The sequence below is a fragment of the Pelobates fuscus genome, chromosome 11 (genome assembly GCF_036172605.1).
Source record: "Pelobates fuscus isolate aPelFus1 chromosome 11, aPelFus1.pri, whole genome shotgun sequence".
Taxonomy (NCBI): Eukaryota; Metazoa; Chordata; class Amphibia; order Anura; family Pelobatidae; genus Pelobates; species Pelobates fuscus.
In genome coordinates this window covers 34,025,588-34,043,707 of record NC_086327.1, presented here as the reverse complement: position 1 = coordinate 34,043,707, position 18,120 = coordinate 34,025,588, and the positions used below count along the sequence as shown (strand labels likewise).

At 43.6% G+C, this 18,120-nt stretch overlaps 1 protein-coding gene across 1 annotated transcript in view; it reads left to right on the top strand.

Annotated features, from left to right (window-relative positions):
- LOC134578090 (carcinoembryonic antigen-related cell adhesion molecule 16-like) overlaps positions 1 to 18,120 on the top strand; it is a 152,633-nt gene that overhangs the window by 93,996 nt on the left and 40,517 nt on the right. The window contains exon 4 of the mRNA XM_063437080.1: positions 17,615 to 17,884. Coding sequence (XP_063293150.1) covers positions 17,615 to 17,884 — 270 coding nt within the window. The remainder of the gene's footprint in view (positions 1 to 17,614; positions 17,885 to 18,120) is intronic.

Sequence of the window (18,120 nt, the reverse complement as noted above, 5' to 3'; positions counted from 1 at the left end):
AATGGATGTGAGAACTGCAACTATCTATTACCCCTGATGAATGGAAAAAACATATTAATTCAGCTACATAAATCTCCTATCAACCTGGGGACTCAGGAAAGCAACTTCAACACAGTGGCACTACATTCCACTCAAACTCCACAAATTATACTCTAACACACCAAATACCTGCTGGAGGTGTCATCAACCAAGTGCGCATACATCACATATTTGTTGGCAATGCTCTCTGATAAAAAAATTATTGGGACCGAATCTCAAATGTTTTGAGTAATCACAAGCACACACATTTTAACCATTCATCAGATGTTTTTATTCTTACTTCCTTTAAATCACCTCCCCATGTTCTAATTATCCACCTCCTGTCAACAGCAAATCAACTTGTTCCTGCATTTCGAAGGAGACTGAAAACACCAGGGACCACATCAGAATCATGGAGGAAATTACTTATTCCATATCCAAAAACTACTTGACATACACACTTATTTGGCAGCCATGGCGCTCCTTTCTTCAAAAAAATACTCGACTGTGACACATCAAACCCTATGTAAAACCCTTTTTATACTTATCAACTCAAGCCTCCACTAATTACCAATACACCATTTAACCACCTATTACTTAAGAAAAAAAGTGGTATTTGGACAGCCCCATTCACTGTTTAAAATGCACCCTAGTTTTGATTGAATCTCTTTGACCCCAATTTCTTTACCTCTCACTTTGTGACACTACTTGATTCACACACCTGGAAGTTAAGTCAGACAATATTCACTGTGACATTCCTACTGGATAGGCCTACCTAAGACAGATATACTCTTTTCAGAACTCTACCTTTATAAGATACCGTCAATACTACATGTACGATCACTCAGTACAACTAAATATACCCCAATCTACAAAGACTAATTTTTCTACCCCATATGCACTAGTGTTGGTCTAACTCTCCAGTACATGTTGTGTAATTTACATGTCATTCAACCTATTAAAGGGACTCTCCAGTGCCAGGAAAACAATCCGTTTTCCTGGCACTGGAGGTTCCCTCTCCCACCCACCCCCCAATCCCCAGTTGCTGAAGGGGTAAAAACCCCTTCAGTCACTTACCTCAGGCAGCGACATGTCCAACATCGCTGCCTGCTCCTCCCCCGCCGCTCCTCCTTCTTCCTCCGTCAGCCGTTGGGCGAGACTGACCCCGCCCACCGGCCGAGGAGACCTAATGCACATGCGCGGCAATGCGCGCATGCGCATTAGCGCACCCCATAGGAAAGCATTGAAAATGAATTTCAATGCTTCCCTATGGGGAATAAAGCGACGCTGGAGGTCCTCACACAAAACTTTAATTAAAAAAAAAATGGTTTTGATGCTTAGAGTGCCCCTTTAAAGGAACACTCATAGCAACAATATAACAGCATTGAAATTAAGTTGTTTTGGTGCCAGTATTTCCCTGGCTCTTCCTTACCCATAGGGGTTAAATTGTTCACATAGGTACTTTTTTATTAATTATTGGCTAATGATTGACCTACTGATTGGCTAAAAACATCAGATGACTGCTCTAAGCCAATCAGCAATGTCCTTGACCAGCAGCAGTCTGTGATTCCCCTTGCTGAATTTCTGACACTGTATGTCGATGGGGACGCAAGGCATGATGCAGGTGAGACCATAAAAAACATAATTTCAATGAAGTTGTTATGATGCTCTTCTTGCTCTTTTAAGCAATGCTTAATAAGTATTTATATTAATTGAAGTAGAGAATAATGGTTCTATGTTCACTGGTGCTGAATTACTTTATGATCTGTTTCATTGAATGATAATGACACAAAATGAGTGCCCTACTTATACGTATGCAAACAACATAGGTCTTTGAGTGGGAATGTCCAATAGAAGTTTGTCAGATCCAGTCTGTTGGATGAGTTTCCTGTCAAGCTCTCTAAATGTAGAAACCATGGGGTTGAAGCAAGACTGGAACAGTTGCATGTTCTAAATCTTTTGGTTTGTGGGAAATTCTGAAAACACATAGAAAGTCTGAAGAGTTATTTTATCTGAACATATAACATGCAGCGAGTCTGTCCAGATACTTGGAGTGCCCTATCAGTACTTCAGCTTAAAGCACATTTGCTTGTACATGGGGGTCAGTTTCAGATGAAAAACTTGAAACACTCTTTGGGACAATTGATTCAATATTGCTGTGACTCCTAGTAATTTAGTAAATAAAACAAAAATATTTTCCAATTAATTCACTCTTCACCATTGTCACCTCTGTTCCTGGATGTTCAGTTGAATGGCTGCAAGCTCAGTACAGAGCATATGCCATATAAAGAGAGAAGTTTAACATCTGGGCACCATAACAACTAGAGCCAGCATACTTTATACTCTGGGCACCATAACAACTAGAGCCAGTGGCTCCATACCACGCTAAGCAGTCACCTGTTTTCAATATATTGATACTTCCCTGGGTGCCTTTTCTGATATATCTAAAGTGACACTATATTGTTACATAGCGAGTATAGACCACACAGGGTTATTCAATGAAAACTGGGATGGTGGAGACAAATGCATTGCAAATGTAAGATCGTATATCTGTGCTGGAAAGGTTTTTTAATAGATAGATAACACAGGTAAACACTGACTTTATTGCCAATGATATGAAATCAATTTTAGGATTTCTTTATGTTACTGACTTAAAAGTCACGCATTTTGTGTTCCTAAATTTTCTCTAATTTTGAGATAATGGATGCCCCCATTAAAAATATATAAATGCTAATAATGTAATTGTTAGGCGTACCCTACACACAGATCAGACGAGACTGTCCCAATTCACACAATACCTAAAGTTGTAGTATTCTGTACAATAACATAAAGACGATTACACTTAATGCATTAAAAAAAAAAAAAAAGAAGCTGTTTGTACACTTTTTTTTTTATATACATATGTGGGTCATCGGGAAATTCAGATTGGAGGCTACAGCAGTAACCTGCCATCAGTAGCGGAACTACTGCGGTCACAGGGATCGCAGCTGAGACCGGGCCCGTCACTCCTGCGGACCCCTGTGACCAGCTGGCCATGTAATGCAGCCCCGGCCCGCGTGGTGTAATGACAACGAATATTCAGGGGGGCAAGTCAGTGCTGCAGCACTTTAATGGTGTGACCGGACCCCCTGTAATGATATCAGAGCTGGGAGGAAGTGACTGCCCCAGCCTCTTTCTCCCAGCTTACACAGAGCCCGCGCGTGCGGAGGAAGTAGACGCTGCATCTAAAAGGTAGGAAACAGGAGGGTGACTAAAACATTTTGCGTGTGTGTGTGTGTGTTAGTGTATGTGTGTGTATGTAAGTGTCTCTATATGTGTGAGTGTGTGTTTGTGTGTGTGTATGTAAGTGTCTCTATATGTGTGAGTGTGTGTTTGTATGTGTGTCTGTATGTATGATTCTCTGTATGTGTGTGCATGTGTGTTTGTATGTGTGTGAGTATGTGTCTCTGTGTGTATGTGTTTGTGTGTATGTGTATGTGTATGTGTGTATGTTTGTATGTATGTGTTTGTGTCTGCATTTATGTGTGTGTCTGCATGTGTATCTGTTTGTCTGCATGTGTGGGGGGGGAGGCGGGGACATATGTGGGGCATGGTGGTAGACATATGGGAGGCCCAGGGCAATTTTCGCCCCGGGGCCCTGGGTTTTCTAGTTACGCCACTGCCTGCCATCATGTGTCTTTGCAATCTCCCTTTGAAACTTTTTCTTGATTAATAGTTCCATTTGTTTTGCTTGATCCATTTGTTTCTTGTTTCTTTTTATGATGTAATTGACACACCAATATTATACATTTCTCTTCTGTATTTGTTTAGAAGTGTAAGTGTTCACATGGATGTGCAATAAAGGATTTGTTTTTAATAGTAAGCACTATGATTCATTGTACTTTTTTGTAGATCGTATAACTTGTGTTTTGCATTCAAGTGAAGCGTGCTTCCCTGTGGACTATTATTGGACATTTTATTGTTTATAACTTATAGCTCTTATTTCAATAGCTATCTGTGAGTGTAAAAAAAACAAAGAAGGATATTGGCTATACCTCAATGATGATACCTTACAAGGTTGAAATGATCGTCTGGGGTTGCTGTATCTCTCGTGCAGAGAGAATTTGCTGGCATTTTGGATCTGGACTGCCCGTGTGGGTGGGACCAGTCTGATATGCTTCATATATGTTCTCTCTGTAATGGCACAAGATGAGCTAAAACCAGCTTGAGATCTGAGTGGGAACCCACCGAAGGGCAGGCTAATTGAGCTGTTGTCCATTCTCACCTCTCTTTCTACTTGTTTTAATCTGTGAGTGTGTTTCTTTCAAAGCTTTTGGCTGTTTGTTCATTATAAATATATATTTATTTTTACTCTTTTACTGTTGTTTTAAGGGATGTTCAAATATTTGGATTTTCTTCTTTATAGAAAAATGGGCTATATCCAGGCCACTCTAATCCTCCTCATAATATTTGTCAAACAGTGTTTTAACTTTGTGCAATTGATGTAGATTAATTTAGAAATAAACAAATATGTTTAAATGTCTATCTGTTCCTGTCCAAATCTGAGATTAATAAATTGCGTATACGCAGAAGTAAATTCAGACTGACACACGGAGTTCAGGTTAAAATAACTTCGAGGAAATGTATTAGCATCTGAAGAAAAGCGGGCTCGCAGGCCCTTATAAGGGTGAAATTGCATCATCATTGATTATCAAGATATCAGTAAATAAACATCATTAATTGGATTAATTGTTAAGTGGCTATGTCAATGTCCACCCATCAATATGATTAATTGGCTCAAAAACTAAGTGGTTAGCTAGGTGTCCTCCCACCGAGAGGTGGTATTGTTCTGGACACGGGTGTGGACGGATGGCTCAAGCACCATCTTTCCCAGCACGAGGCTTACTCGGTGGAAAGGGGGGCTTGGGCGTCATTTTGCGTAGTTAGTGATGTCAGTCTCGTGGTCAGGTTCAGGGTTCTTTTATGAATAGAACATTTCATTAGGCCAGCTTCTCATGGCCTTCAGAGAGACTATGTTGCAAATTACAGGAGATTCAGCAATTCCGGGGTTAGTCATGTCTTTATAGAAAATACAGTCTCTATTCATTACACTAAATGCTGTTAGGAAATTCTGTCATGTAATGTGGACAAAATGGAGGGTCTGTCATAGTGATGTGGGTTAAAATGGAGTTAGTACAATAATTCAATACAGGTTCAATAAAATAAAGATTTTCAATAATTCTACATCAGTCCCCCCTATGAAATGTTAGATTCTAAAAGATAAACTTTATTAGTTAGTATCAGAAGACGTGTTAGCCCAAAGGCACAGAAACCCCGTGGCCGCTAGCTAGGTGTTATTGCAAAGTGCAATTCTGTCCCTTCATCTGACCTTGGTAGGCTAACTCATCCGTCTGCATGGCACTCCAACGCTTCACTACCATGGGTGGCCCATGATGGCTAACCCACCACTTCTCCACACGGTAGTCTTTTCCCATACAGACAGATGCTGTCCCTAAGCTGGTCCCTACCTAGAATTCTTGCACTTTATCAATAAAAGGGATAGTTTGTAGCGGTATACAGGGTGAGTTGAGATCTTGGAAATCTTGGTCATCAACTGTGAGATGTGCGAAAGTGGGTGCCGCTTGGTCTACAGTCTTCAGGAGGAATTTTCTCAGACAAGGGAGGACACAACAAACGAGAAGAGCAAAGATAAAAAGAAAAATTAGTATTGCTATACCAATATGCATTAAAGCCTTTTGCCATCCTGTCATCCAACCAAACCATCTTTCCCAGGGTTCCTTTATCCCAGAGTTCCTTTTTAGCTCTTCAGAGAGCTCATTTAATTTCTCTATGGCTAAGGTAACATTACCATTAGGGCCTGTGTTTTCTGGGATGTAAGTACAACATGTCATGGTGTCGGGCAAAATTTTACATACACCTCCTTTTTCAGCTAGAATCATGTCTAAGGCCATTCTATTCTGGAAGGACATTTGAGATGTAGCCTGCAGCTGTTCGGCTAAACCCTGGAGGGCATCCCTGGTGTAATTAACAAAGCGTTGTTGGTTGTAATAAATGTAATTTATCCAATTTAAATTCTTGTTTGCAGTAACGATGGTGAAAAGTGATTCAAATCCTGCAGCAACTTCATATCTTGCTTTAAATTCATTGGGCACCCCCCTAGGCACCCCAATGGCATCAATGTAAATGTGAGGGTCAAAACTGCCTTTAACTGGGGCTTCACGCTTTACCTTGGTTGGTGTGTGTTTGGACTCATGTGTGTCGGTGTGTGTGTCAGAGATAATATGTATAGGCATGATGGCTTTAGCCAGAGTACACTCCCCCCCACCACTCTTTGTCCATCCTGGATCTTAGCTGTAAATCCCCACACAACCAGTAAATATCCCCCAATGACCTAGTATGGAATTGTAGAAGGTTCATGGAGACAGTTCTGTAGGTGGCACAATACCCTTTTGAGAAATTACCCAAAAATTTACCAATTCCATCATAATTAGCATAACAGGTGTAATTACCTTTATAGACTGTAACACCATCTGGGGGTTTGACATCCTTGGCTAGAAGAGGATACTCTACTGTCCATGCTTTACATATGGACCTATTGAAATCGTAGTGGTAGGCAAAAAGACTCAAAACACATTCTTCTATATCTACTGGCAAGGTTAAAGGCACGGTGCCCAGTTGAGGCCGGGCACCGCCACACACATAGCATGCGGTTCTGTTATGCTTGTTGGCATTATATTTCATCCATTCTAACCATAGATTAACGTCATTAAAACCTGTTTCAGCGGCCATGGTATCTTCAAAGGTGGGGTTTGCAATGGCCATCATGTCTTTAAAGGACTGGATGTGTGGTTTTAATGGATTTGAGACCATATGGGTGGTCCCTTGCCACTCTGAAGAGTTACACATATCTTTAAGGTAGAAATGCCCTAGCTTGTTATAGGAACCTTTTTTTCCAATACATTCCCATTACATACTGGTCTGCATCTGTTGGACTGGGATGCTCAATATTTAAGATTAATTTCATTGGTATACCTCCTCCAGGCTTTCTCAGAGTCATTCTTTGGAGAAGGGATCTACCATGATCATCTACTTTAGATAAGGCACTTTTTGGTTTGTAACCCCAGGTAGGCCCGGCATTCCATCCCGCCGCCCCCCAATGGTTACAATTGTGCCCCCATTGTTTGTCAACTACACAAACATAGGGGTCCTTTGAATGAGGGATATCTCTATAGATATTCTGAATCTGTGATGTAGGGAATGGGCATTCTACGATGTCACAGTAATCAAAAGTATAAGTAGCCACACGGGTACATGATGAATTGTACCAGAAGGTGTACCCACTGGCATCTTTGGTGATGGCTACTTGCTGGGCCTTAATTAAGCTAATTAAGGAGATAATGTACCAGAGGTACATGGTTGTGCGGTATCTGCTTCCTCTGGGGCAGGAGTCTTCTTGCAATGGGAAGCGTGAATCCAGTGTGGCCTGCCGGCCAATTTGACGGAGGTTGCAGTGATCAGGAGAACTTGGAATGGTCCGTCAAATCTTGGTTCCAGGGTATGTTTCCGCACAAATTTCTTGACCAGAACCCAATCTCCGGGAAGCAGGTTGTGGGTACTTGTATCCAAATCGGGATCTGGAATTGAAGAGAAAACTTGGGCATGTATTTTGTTCAAGGCACTTGCAAGTTCAGTTACATAGTCTACTAAAACATCAGTTTGAAGCTGCAACTGTTGCGGGTAATAACAACCTAGTCTGGGTGCAGTCCCAAATAGAATCTCATATGGGGATAGTGAGTGCTTTCCTCTAGGTGTGTGCCTAACGCTGAATAAAGCTATTGACAGGCTTTCTGGCCAGGGCATCTTTGTTTCTTGTGACATTTTTAACATTCTGGCTTTTAGGGTGCCGTTCATGCGCTCCACTTTGCCACTACTTTGTGGGTGGTAAGGGGTGTGAAAGGCTAGGGTCACCCCCAGAGCAGTCCAAATTTCTTTAGTCACTGTTGCTGTAAAGGCTGGGCCCTGGTCACTTTCAATGACTTCTGGAAGTCCAAATCTACATACAATGTCTGTAAGTAGGCGTCTTGCAGTTGTTTTTGCAGTGATATTGGCCACTGGGTAGGCTTCTGGCCAGCCTGAGAACATGTCCACTATTACTAGTGCATATTCATGAGGCCCACTCTTGGGCATTTGTATGTGGTCAATTTGAATTCTCTGGAATGGGTACATGGGCTTAGCCAGGTGTTTCAAAGGCACTTTGGTTGGCTTTCCTGGGTTGCATTTTGCGCAAATGACACAGGCCCTACAGAAGCTATTGATCAATGTTGTGATTCCAGGTGCTTCATAATACTTTTGTATGAGGGCGGCCATTAAGTCTTTTGACAGATGTGCAGGTCCATGTGCCCATTGAACAACTGCTGGATATAAATTCTTAGGAAGGCAGAATCTAAAGTTGTTGTAGTATATTCCGTCCTTTAGGACAGCTCCTTTCTTCTTCCATTTCTGGATTTCTTCGGGGGTAATTGCAGCTTGCTGTTCCCGCAAAATTCTTAGGTCAGTAGGAAGGGTCTGCAAGGTAAAAATAGGAACTTCTTCTTGTCCGGACACTTCTTCATCCACTTCCTGCAAATTTCTTGCTGCTTGCTTAGCAGCCTGATCAGCCAAATGGTTGCCCTTTGCTTCATCTGTATCCAACTTCCCATGTGCCTTAACTTTCAAGACGGCCACTTCTTCAGGGAGTAGGAGGGCATCCATTAGTTCCTTGATTGCAGAGCTGTGTTTGACTGGTGTACCGGCAGTGGTAAGAAATCCTCTTGTCTTCCAAATGAGGCCGAGGTCATGTGCCACACCCAGAGCATATCTTGAATCTGTATAGATGTTGGCACGTTTTCCTTCGGAGATTTTACATGCTGAAGTCAGGGCTTGTAATTCAGCTTCTTGTGCAGACATTGCTGATGGTAGAGATGATGATTTGATAACTTCATCTGTTGTGGTTACGGCATACCCTGTGTGGTATTTTCCTTCTTCATCAGCATACCTTGAACCGTCCACGAACAGAGTGAAATCAGGATTTATTAATGGATTCTCATGTACAGTTGGCAGATGTATTGTCTCCATTTTCATCTGTTCAAAACAGTCATGAGGTGTCTCTGTGTCATAATCATTCACTATGACCAGGTCTTGAAATTCATTTTCCAGGAAATGGCGTGGCCGTGCTTCAAGAAGGTCAGTTGCTGGGTACTTGGCAATGCCATTTTCCTGTAGCTGTGATTCATCCATGGTGGCCCATAATTTTGCCATGGGCCCAAGATCATTCCATGATTTTGTTTTCAACTTGGTAACAGGGACATGTGGAATAGCAGTATCCCACTGACGGTACAAGTAGTTGAGTACTGAAGGTAGTTGGATCAGGACCATGCTATTGCCTTCAGAGTCACAGTAGAAGTCTTGAGCAGTGAGTTTCACCTCCACCCAATGATAGAGTTCATCCTCATAGCAGGGTTCAGGAGGGATGTTTGGCTTGTACCACATGGTACAGAAGGCATATCCTGGAACCTCACAGAGAGGTGTTTGTTCTTTATAAAAGGTTAAATCAGGATGCATTTTCTTGATGGTTCCAGTGAGAAGGTAGATGTAGGTTTCATCCATGATAAACCCATAGTAGATACCCCCCTCAGGGAGTGGAAGAAGAGTGGATGGATTAAGAACTTGACATCTTTGAATGGTAATGTTGTCAGGTAGCAGGAGATGACACTGTAGACGTAGGTGTCTGGCAGGAGACACATGCTTGAGCTGAACTTGGTTGATGATGGCAGAAATATCATGAGGGGCCAAGACAACCAGAGGGTGGCCAAGGACCAGGTCTGCAGTTCTTTCAATAAGTTCTCTTGCAGCAAAAACGGCCCTAAGGCAAGAAGGGGTCCCTCTGGCCACGATAGCCAGCTGGCAGGAGAAACATCCAATAGGCCTTTGGCGGCCTCTTAAGTCATTTGTTTGGGTAAGGATTCCTGTAACAATTTGAAGGGTTTGGTATAGTCTGGCAGGCCCAGAGCAGGAGCAGATGCAATGGCACGTTTTAGTGTATGGAAATTGTCCAGTGCTTCATTGGTCAGGCAGAATGGGTCTGACTTGAGTGCATCATAGAGTGGTTGCATAAGCAGAGAGGCTTCTGGGATCCATGCTCTGCAGTAGGAAATGAGGCCTAAGAAGGCATGTAGAGATTTTGAAGTCCTTGGAGGTGAAATATCCAGTACTGCTCTGACTCGGTCCCGAGTGAGATGTCTGGTACCTTGAGATAGACAATGACCAAGGAAGATTACTGCAGGTTGACAGAATTGCAGCTTGAGAAGTGAAGCTTTGCATCCTTGTTCTGCTAGATAGCAAAGGAGATTAATTGAACATTCTTCAGTTGTGGATATGTCATCTCCACAGAGCAGTAAATCATCCACATACTGGAGTAATACAACTTCTGGATGGTCTGCTTGCCACGGGTCAAGGATGGAGCACATGGATTTTGCAAATTGACTTGGAGAGTTTTGTGCCCCTTGGGGCATGACAGTCCATGTATACTGTTGCATTTCATGGGTGAAGGCAAACAGGTATTGGCAAATTGGACCCAGTGGAACACTGAAGAAGGCATTAGCCAGATCAATGACTGTGAAGTGTTTTGCAGATGGTGGGACTCCAGAGAGCAGAGTGTGTGGGTTTGGCACAATAGGGGTGTCCAGGACTGTTGCTTCATTGACAGCACGGAGATCCTGAACCATTCTGTACTTCTCTGGTTCACCTTTTGGAGTTTTCTTCTTTACAGGAAATAATGGGGTGTTACATTTTGATTCACATTTCACGAGAGCACCCTTCTCCAAGAGTGCTTTGATTTGAATTGAAATGGCTGCAGCTTGTGCTGGCTTTAAAGTATATTGTGGTTTTCTTGGTAATTTTGCCCCTGGAATGAGCTTTACCACCACAGATGGAACTTTTAGGTGGCCTATGTCCTCTGGGCCTGAGGACCACAGTTTTGCAGGTACCCTTGTCTTTAGTGAATCCGGGAAATTGGACCTCAGTTCCTTTGCCTCCCCATGGGGTTCTTCTAGATGGAGCATCAGAGGCAGGGAGCACAAGGCTGAGGTGTCTGACACAGACAGAGGGGTAGACAGTTCTACTTGTCCATCTGGAGTGAAAGTAATAGAGGCCTGCAGGCGGGAGAGGACATCAGCGCCTAACAGGTTAATTGGGCATGTGGAGGATACTACAAAACGAGCAAGCAAGCTGGGGTAGTTGCCAACTCGTAATGGAGTTGTTAAAGGATTGTGTCTTGGTTGGCCATCCACTCCAACACAAGAGACATCAATATTTGACAGAAATGATGGATCTGGCAGGTCTTGTTCTCTTAGAACACTTCGGGCTGCACCTGTGTCAACCAAAAAGGTAGTAGGTTGTCCTTCAATGAGTCACAGTGGCAAGTGGCCCCCCCTTATCCCCTGAAGACACTGCCATGACAGGGGTTAATGACACAGCCTTGCCAATTTCCTAATCATCTGGTTCCTCAACAATTGGAACCGTTATTGTGGCCTTGGGGGCAGGGGCAGGCTTGGACATCTTCTTGGGTTCTCTCTTGGGTTCTGGGCAATCATTTTTGAAGTGTCCTTTAGCTTTGCAATTAAAACAATATCCATCCTCAGGTTTAGTGCCTTTTGGAACTGGTGCGGGGCGGGACACCATGAGAGGAGCTGAAGTGGGCCTTCTGGGAGTCTGGGCAGATTCCAGACCTCTAGCAACTAAGAGTAAGGTATCCAGAGGGACTACCTTATATTCAGGGCGTGCAGCAATGATTCCCTTGCGTATGGAGTCTTTAACACTTTGGACAAATGCACCAGACAGCATTTGTGAATGGATCTTGTCAGTGAGATCAAAACCCAAATCTGTAAACATTTGAAACAGTCTTGCATGAAACCTTACCACTGATTCTCCTTTGTCTTGTATAATATCAGTAAGGCCAGCAGCCTGATCTGCAAGTTTGTCCTTAGCCCACTCTTTTAGTTGGTTGCAAAAAGTTACTCCGGAGGGGTAATCAATGTCACTTATAAGCAGATCTGTACTGAGGTGGCGGGCCATGCTGGGCCAATATGCATCCCCGGCTTTAATAGCACAAATGCTCAGTAAGTCACGCCATGCTGCGGAATAAGTCTTTTGAATCTGAACTATTCCTCGGTAAAAAGGCATAGGTTGCTTTTCTGGGTCAGGGAGTGATTTCATTAGAGCACTAGCTTGAGTAGGATTAAAAGCTACATATTTAGGAGGGGCCCGATCCCCCCGGCCTGTATGTGTCATGCCTTAATTCTGGTATCCTCTTACTTCCGGGTTCCACGGAGTTTAGCCACACCCCCTTATGACACGGTCTCCTTACTTAATGCGACCGCACCAGCTGATAGACGCTGGATTATTGAACTACGTACCGCACTCACGAACCGGCTACAAACTTCTCTGTGAAAGCCATCTGTTACCGGACCGGACTGGAAGACTACTCACGTCCCCTTCACTTCTCCTCATCCTCAACTAAAGCCTGAACTCTCTACACACATATCATCGGATATAACCGCCTCTGAGGAGAACTTGGGAACCTGTTTTCTCTTTACCGGAAGCTAAGTAACATTAAACCTCTGTGATAAGAGTTACAGATCTAAAGCCTTTATTGCCTGATACCAAAGTCTTATTATCAACCAACCCAGCTACAGCTATCTTCAACCTATCCACTATTCAAGTTAGCTGCACCTGTCTTGCTTCAGATACTAATGGAACAAACTATTGTAATTGCTTATCACCTAACTTGTTAACTCAACAAACAGACTCTAAATGATTCAGAACCTGCTAATTGCAATAGTTTATTATTTAAAGCTACAGTGCCTGTAATTCTGGACTTAAGCAACCGTTTATTATTTAAAGCTACAGTGCCTGTAATTCTGGACTTAAGCAACCGTTTATTATTTAAAGCTACAGTGCCTGTAATTCTGGACTTAAGCAACCGTTTATTATTTAAAGCTACAGTGCCTGTAATTCTGGACTTAAAGTCACAATATCTTTTATTTGTTCTAATAAAGATTCAAGCTCTAAGAAATCTGCAGTTGTGTTCCTTCATAACAAATGTTAAACGTGACAGTATGTCCAAAAGGATCATCGAGGGAACGGCGGGGCAGGGGCCCCGCGTCCTCCTGTGAGTCCTGGGATCCCTCCTCATCCTCATCTTCATCTGTGGCCTTGGCCCTTCTGCGTAACGGGACCACCTGAGGTGTCAGAACCGGGGGAAATGAGGGATTCCCAGATGCTGGAGTGGCTAGTGGGTTATGAGCTTGGGGTGAATAGTCACCGGGAAGTACCGGCATCAGGGGTGCTGGATGACTGGGGGCCGCCATATTGGAGGCGTGAAAGGAAGCTGCGTTAGGGTTAAGGGAGGAAGTGGTGGCCATGTTGGATGTGGGCACATCCGGGGCAGACTGTGCCGGACTGGGCATGACCGGGGTCTGGGGAGTGGCTTGGGGAAGGGGGTAGGGATAATTTGGATAGGGCAGGGCCATAGGGTAGGGGAAGGGGTATGGCCAGGCCATCTGGGTGGGGGCTAGGGCGGAACCTGGGGAGGGCGGGATAGCTGGGTAAGGATTAGGGAAGGAAGTGGGAACCTGGGCTGTGGGAGGAGTGGGTAAGGGAGAGAACGGAGAGGGATTAGCAGAGATAGGTGTAGTAGGAGGAGCCGGAGCGGGTGTAGTAAGATTGGCAGTAGCAAGGGAGGAGGGGTTAGTGAACTGGGTGGATGCAGACGGGAGGGTAGGATTTTCAGCGGAGAGAGAGCGTAGAGAAGGAATGGTGGATGAGATGTTTGGATTAGGCAGAGAAGGTAGTGCAGGGATGGATGAGGATGATGGGAATGTTAGGGATGGTGAAGGGGAAAATAGAGATCCATCAGAATTCAGGACCGGACAAACAGGGGAAATGACGGGATGGGTGATGGGAGGATTGGGAGTGGGGGACATGGTCAGCTGGCTATCACCTATTGCTGACTGAACCTTGGGAATGGACATCCCCTGGGCGCCATTTTGGGGCGCTGGCTGAGGGAATGCCCCAGCAACACAATTATTATGATACACATACAGTTTTACACCTTTATGATCTATTTCTTCCTCAACCCAACCTTCCTGCTGAATAGCCTTCGCTACTCTGTACCATGCTTCAGCAGTACGCAATAAATCATTATCTGTAAGCTTGCCTTTCTTCTCTGTCAGTAATCTACGCCAGCTTTCTGGCTGCAATCTACCACATGAAGGCACAGCAATTTTACACACTTTAGCAATCTTTTCAACACCTTTAACCATCTCCTCACCCTCTCTGTCTTCAACTAAATCACACGCGAGCCAGCCCCTACTGGGCTTACTCAATTCCTGTCCCATATCCCCCTATACAAGGCGTCCCATATATAGGGAAAGGAAAATGAAACAGAACGTCTACAATGCTCGACTGCCACTAGGAAGGGTGGGTCCCCCCAAGTGCGTCTTCCCAAAACGTAGACCAGTCACTGAATCCGTATACCCGAGGTGGTAGCCACGGATTGGAGCGGGGTGAGAAGTGTGTGACCAATCACTTCTCTCACAAGAGAAATAGGAGTGGATAGTGTAAATAATACAGGAAGTAAAGTAAGAGTCAAAGTGAAGTGGAAATAGAGACAGACACGGGAGTTTGAATGACTCCCAAGTAAACAAAAAACACAACAATTCAATTGAAATACAGTGCATGCATCACAGTTCAAATAAAATCAACAGTAATCCCTTTCCTTTACTCATGTGACCAAAGTCACCTCCCTCAACCTCGTAGTGTCCCCGCTCGGAGTACGACTTTCGTAAGTCTCACTACCAGCGGCCACGGAAAACAACTAACACCGGCCCGAGATCCGTAAGCCTCCCTCGTTACAGCAGTCCACTAAGTGTGGCCACCTCTATCCTCACTCCCGTAGCGCCCCTACGGACCCACCCGTAAGTCTCACTACCCCGTGGTGATGGAGACAGCAATGCCTGCCCGAATCCACGCACCACAAATAACAATTGGAATGCCACCAGCCTCAGCGCTCGAAGCTGGAGGGTACCACCTCTCTGCAAGCAGAGCTATGTGCACAATGAGGCTAGCTAGGCTGTCAAAGTGACACCAGAAGGACCCCAGGAAGCTATGAGTCTACACAACCTCCACAGATCCAACACCCTCTTTTTCCTTACAGCCACAGCCACGAGGCTCCTAAAAGAGGTAAACAGGCAAAGAAGACCCCCAGGAAAACTTCCACAGGTCCACCCCCCTTTTTCCTTACAACCACAGCCACGTGGTTCCTAAAAGGAGTAAACAGGCAAACAGAGGACCCCAGGCAAACACCCCAAGGTCCACCCCCCTTTATCCCAAAAGGGGTACACAGATAAACACTCTACCCGGGCACTTAAGCTAAAACAGGCCAATACAAACACACCCAGGCAACAGATAGACTAAATGCAGGTAAACAAGTGAGTAACAAGACACCGGGCAAGATATTACCTGTCTTTGATGTCCTCCCGGCAGCAGTCACAGACACGTGGACGGGTCAATCAAAGGGGCTGGAACATACCGGTGGCTCTGCAGAAGTCTCTACCGTGTAATCAGAGGTGATCAATCTCCTTTCCTTCCCCCCGGATTCCTCCGTCCAACAGCGTCTTCCTTAGGACGGCTTACCGGCCAGAGGCCATAGCCCGGTGCCCCACGTTGGATGCGCCAAATTGATGTAGATTAATTTAGAAATAAACAAATATGTTTAAATGTCTATCTGTTCCTGTCCAAATCTGAGATTAATAAATTGCGTATACGCAGAAGTAAATTCAGACTGACACACGGAGTTCAGGTTAAAATAACTTCGAGGAAATTTATTAGCATCTGAAGAAAACCGGGCTCGCAGACCCTTATAAGGGTGAAATTGCATCATCATTGATTATCAAGATATCAGTAAATAAACATCATTAATTGGATTAATTGTTAAGTGGCTATGTCAATGTCCACCCATCAATATGATTAATTGCCTCAAAAACTAAGTGGTTAGCTAGGTGTCCTCCCACCGAGAGGTGGTATTGTTCTGGACACAGGTGTGGACGGATGGCTCAAGCACCATCTTTCCCAGCACAAGGCTTACTCGGTGGAAAGGGGGGCTTGGGCGTCATTTTGCGTAGTTAGTGATGTCAGTCTCGTGGTCAGGTTCAGGGTTCTTTTATGAATAGAACATTTCATTAGGCCAGCTTCTCATGGCCTTCAGAGAGACTATGTTGCAAATTACAGGAGATTCAGCAATTCCGGGGTTAGTCATGTCTTTATAGAAAATACAGTCTCTATTCATTACACTAAATGCTGTTAGGAAATTCTGTCATGTAATGTGGACAAAATGGAGGGTCTGTCATAGTGATGTGGGTTAAAATGGAGTTAGTACAATAATTCAATACAGGTTCAATAAAATAAAGATTTTCAATAATTCTACATCACACTTACCCCCAATGTATTCTGATCCTCTTCATGCAATAGCATCCTTTATCATGGGCTCAGCCCCATACACAAAAGGTGGTATCATAATGTCCTGGCAATAGATCAAAAATAACAAGGTTAACAATTCTATTAGTCAAATTAGTCATTTTCCTTGAGTGGTCGCTGAGGGAAGGGCTTGTAAGCATATCAAAAGATATCCTAAACCAGACCTGCACCTCCTCAGTATACCGAGGGGTTTATGGTTTGCACTTCCAGCAGATATAGATTAAAACTGATACTCCTTCAAATGGGGGGAGAAAGAAAACACTTTTCTTATTTTTATAAATATATGTAGAGACTGTAAGTATTCCCAAATACCACCCGGTTCTCCATATACACTCCCAACAACACTACATGAATCCTAAACACACACAGAGCACCCACACATATAGTCCCTCACAGACAGTACACACAATCTGCCTACACCTGCAAAAATCCCCTTCACAACACAACACTCAGTATATACACAAAGAATATATATTTCCCCACCAAACAAAACGCTAACATGCAGCTCATACAGCTTCTTATCACCGATTAATCAGGGAGGATGACAGGGCACTCATGATGCCATAACCACTACAGTGTGCTGTAGTGGTTTTTCTGCCTAGAATGTTCCTTTAAATAAAGTGTGTAGTACAGGTGATGAAGAAATCAGGCGATAACCTTAAATAATGTGCTGTGTTGGCACAGGATAAATCCAAAGTCTTTAGTTACACTAAATAAAGGTATAGAGAGGGATAGACGTTGTATGTTGTTAGTAACAGCTCACCTTCAGGTATTTGACAAAAATAACACTTTTCCACTCTCTGGCATCTGAGAGCAAACAGTTGCTTTTCTAATATGCAGAGATATAATACACATTTCTAGCACACACCACCCCCCTGCCCCTCTCCCCCCAGCATAATTATTTTTGTTGTGTTTCTCCTTTTTATGTTTTGCTTGCTGGCTAAGATTTTGTGGCAACTACTTATTTATTTTACTTTGTTTGCTTAACACACATCCCTTGACCGCATATGTCTTATTATTCCAGATGGTCCAGAGAACCTGATCATTACAGGTCCTAATGGCATTGAAAGCCTCTTTAACCTGACCGTGGGTACATCCTTATCATTACGTTGTTCTGCAGCATCATTCCCTCCACCCACCTACCATTGGAAACACAATGAGATAGATTTGAGAAAATATGACTCCATTCTAACACTGGATCTCTCTTTGAAAGAAAATGGGAGCTATACCTGTACTGCGTCCAATTCAAAGACAAACATTACTGTTGCAACCTCTGTAGTTGTGATTGTATATGGTAAGTCTTAATATCAAATGCCAAACCCAACCATATTTTATGATCTTATTATATTGCTGGGACATAACGACAATTTTACTGGGAATACAACTGGTGACTTGTGTAGAAATACTAATTTATTTGCCAACATTTATAGGCATTACCTCTCAAATCCATCTCCTATAGTAAGAGGAACTATGGGGCACTAATCAATCAAGATTTTCAGAAATGACAATCAGTTGCTGGGCCACCATCAG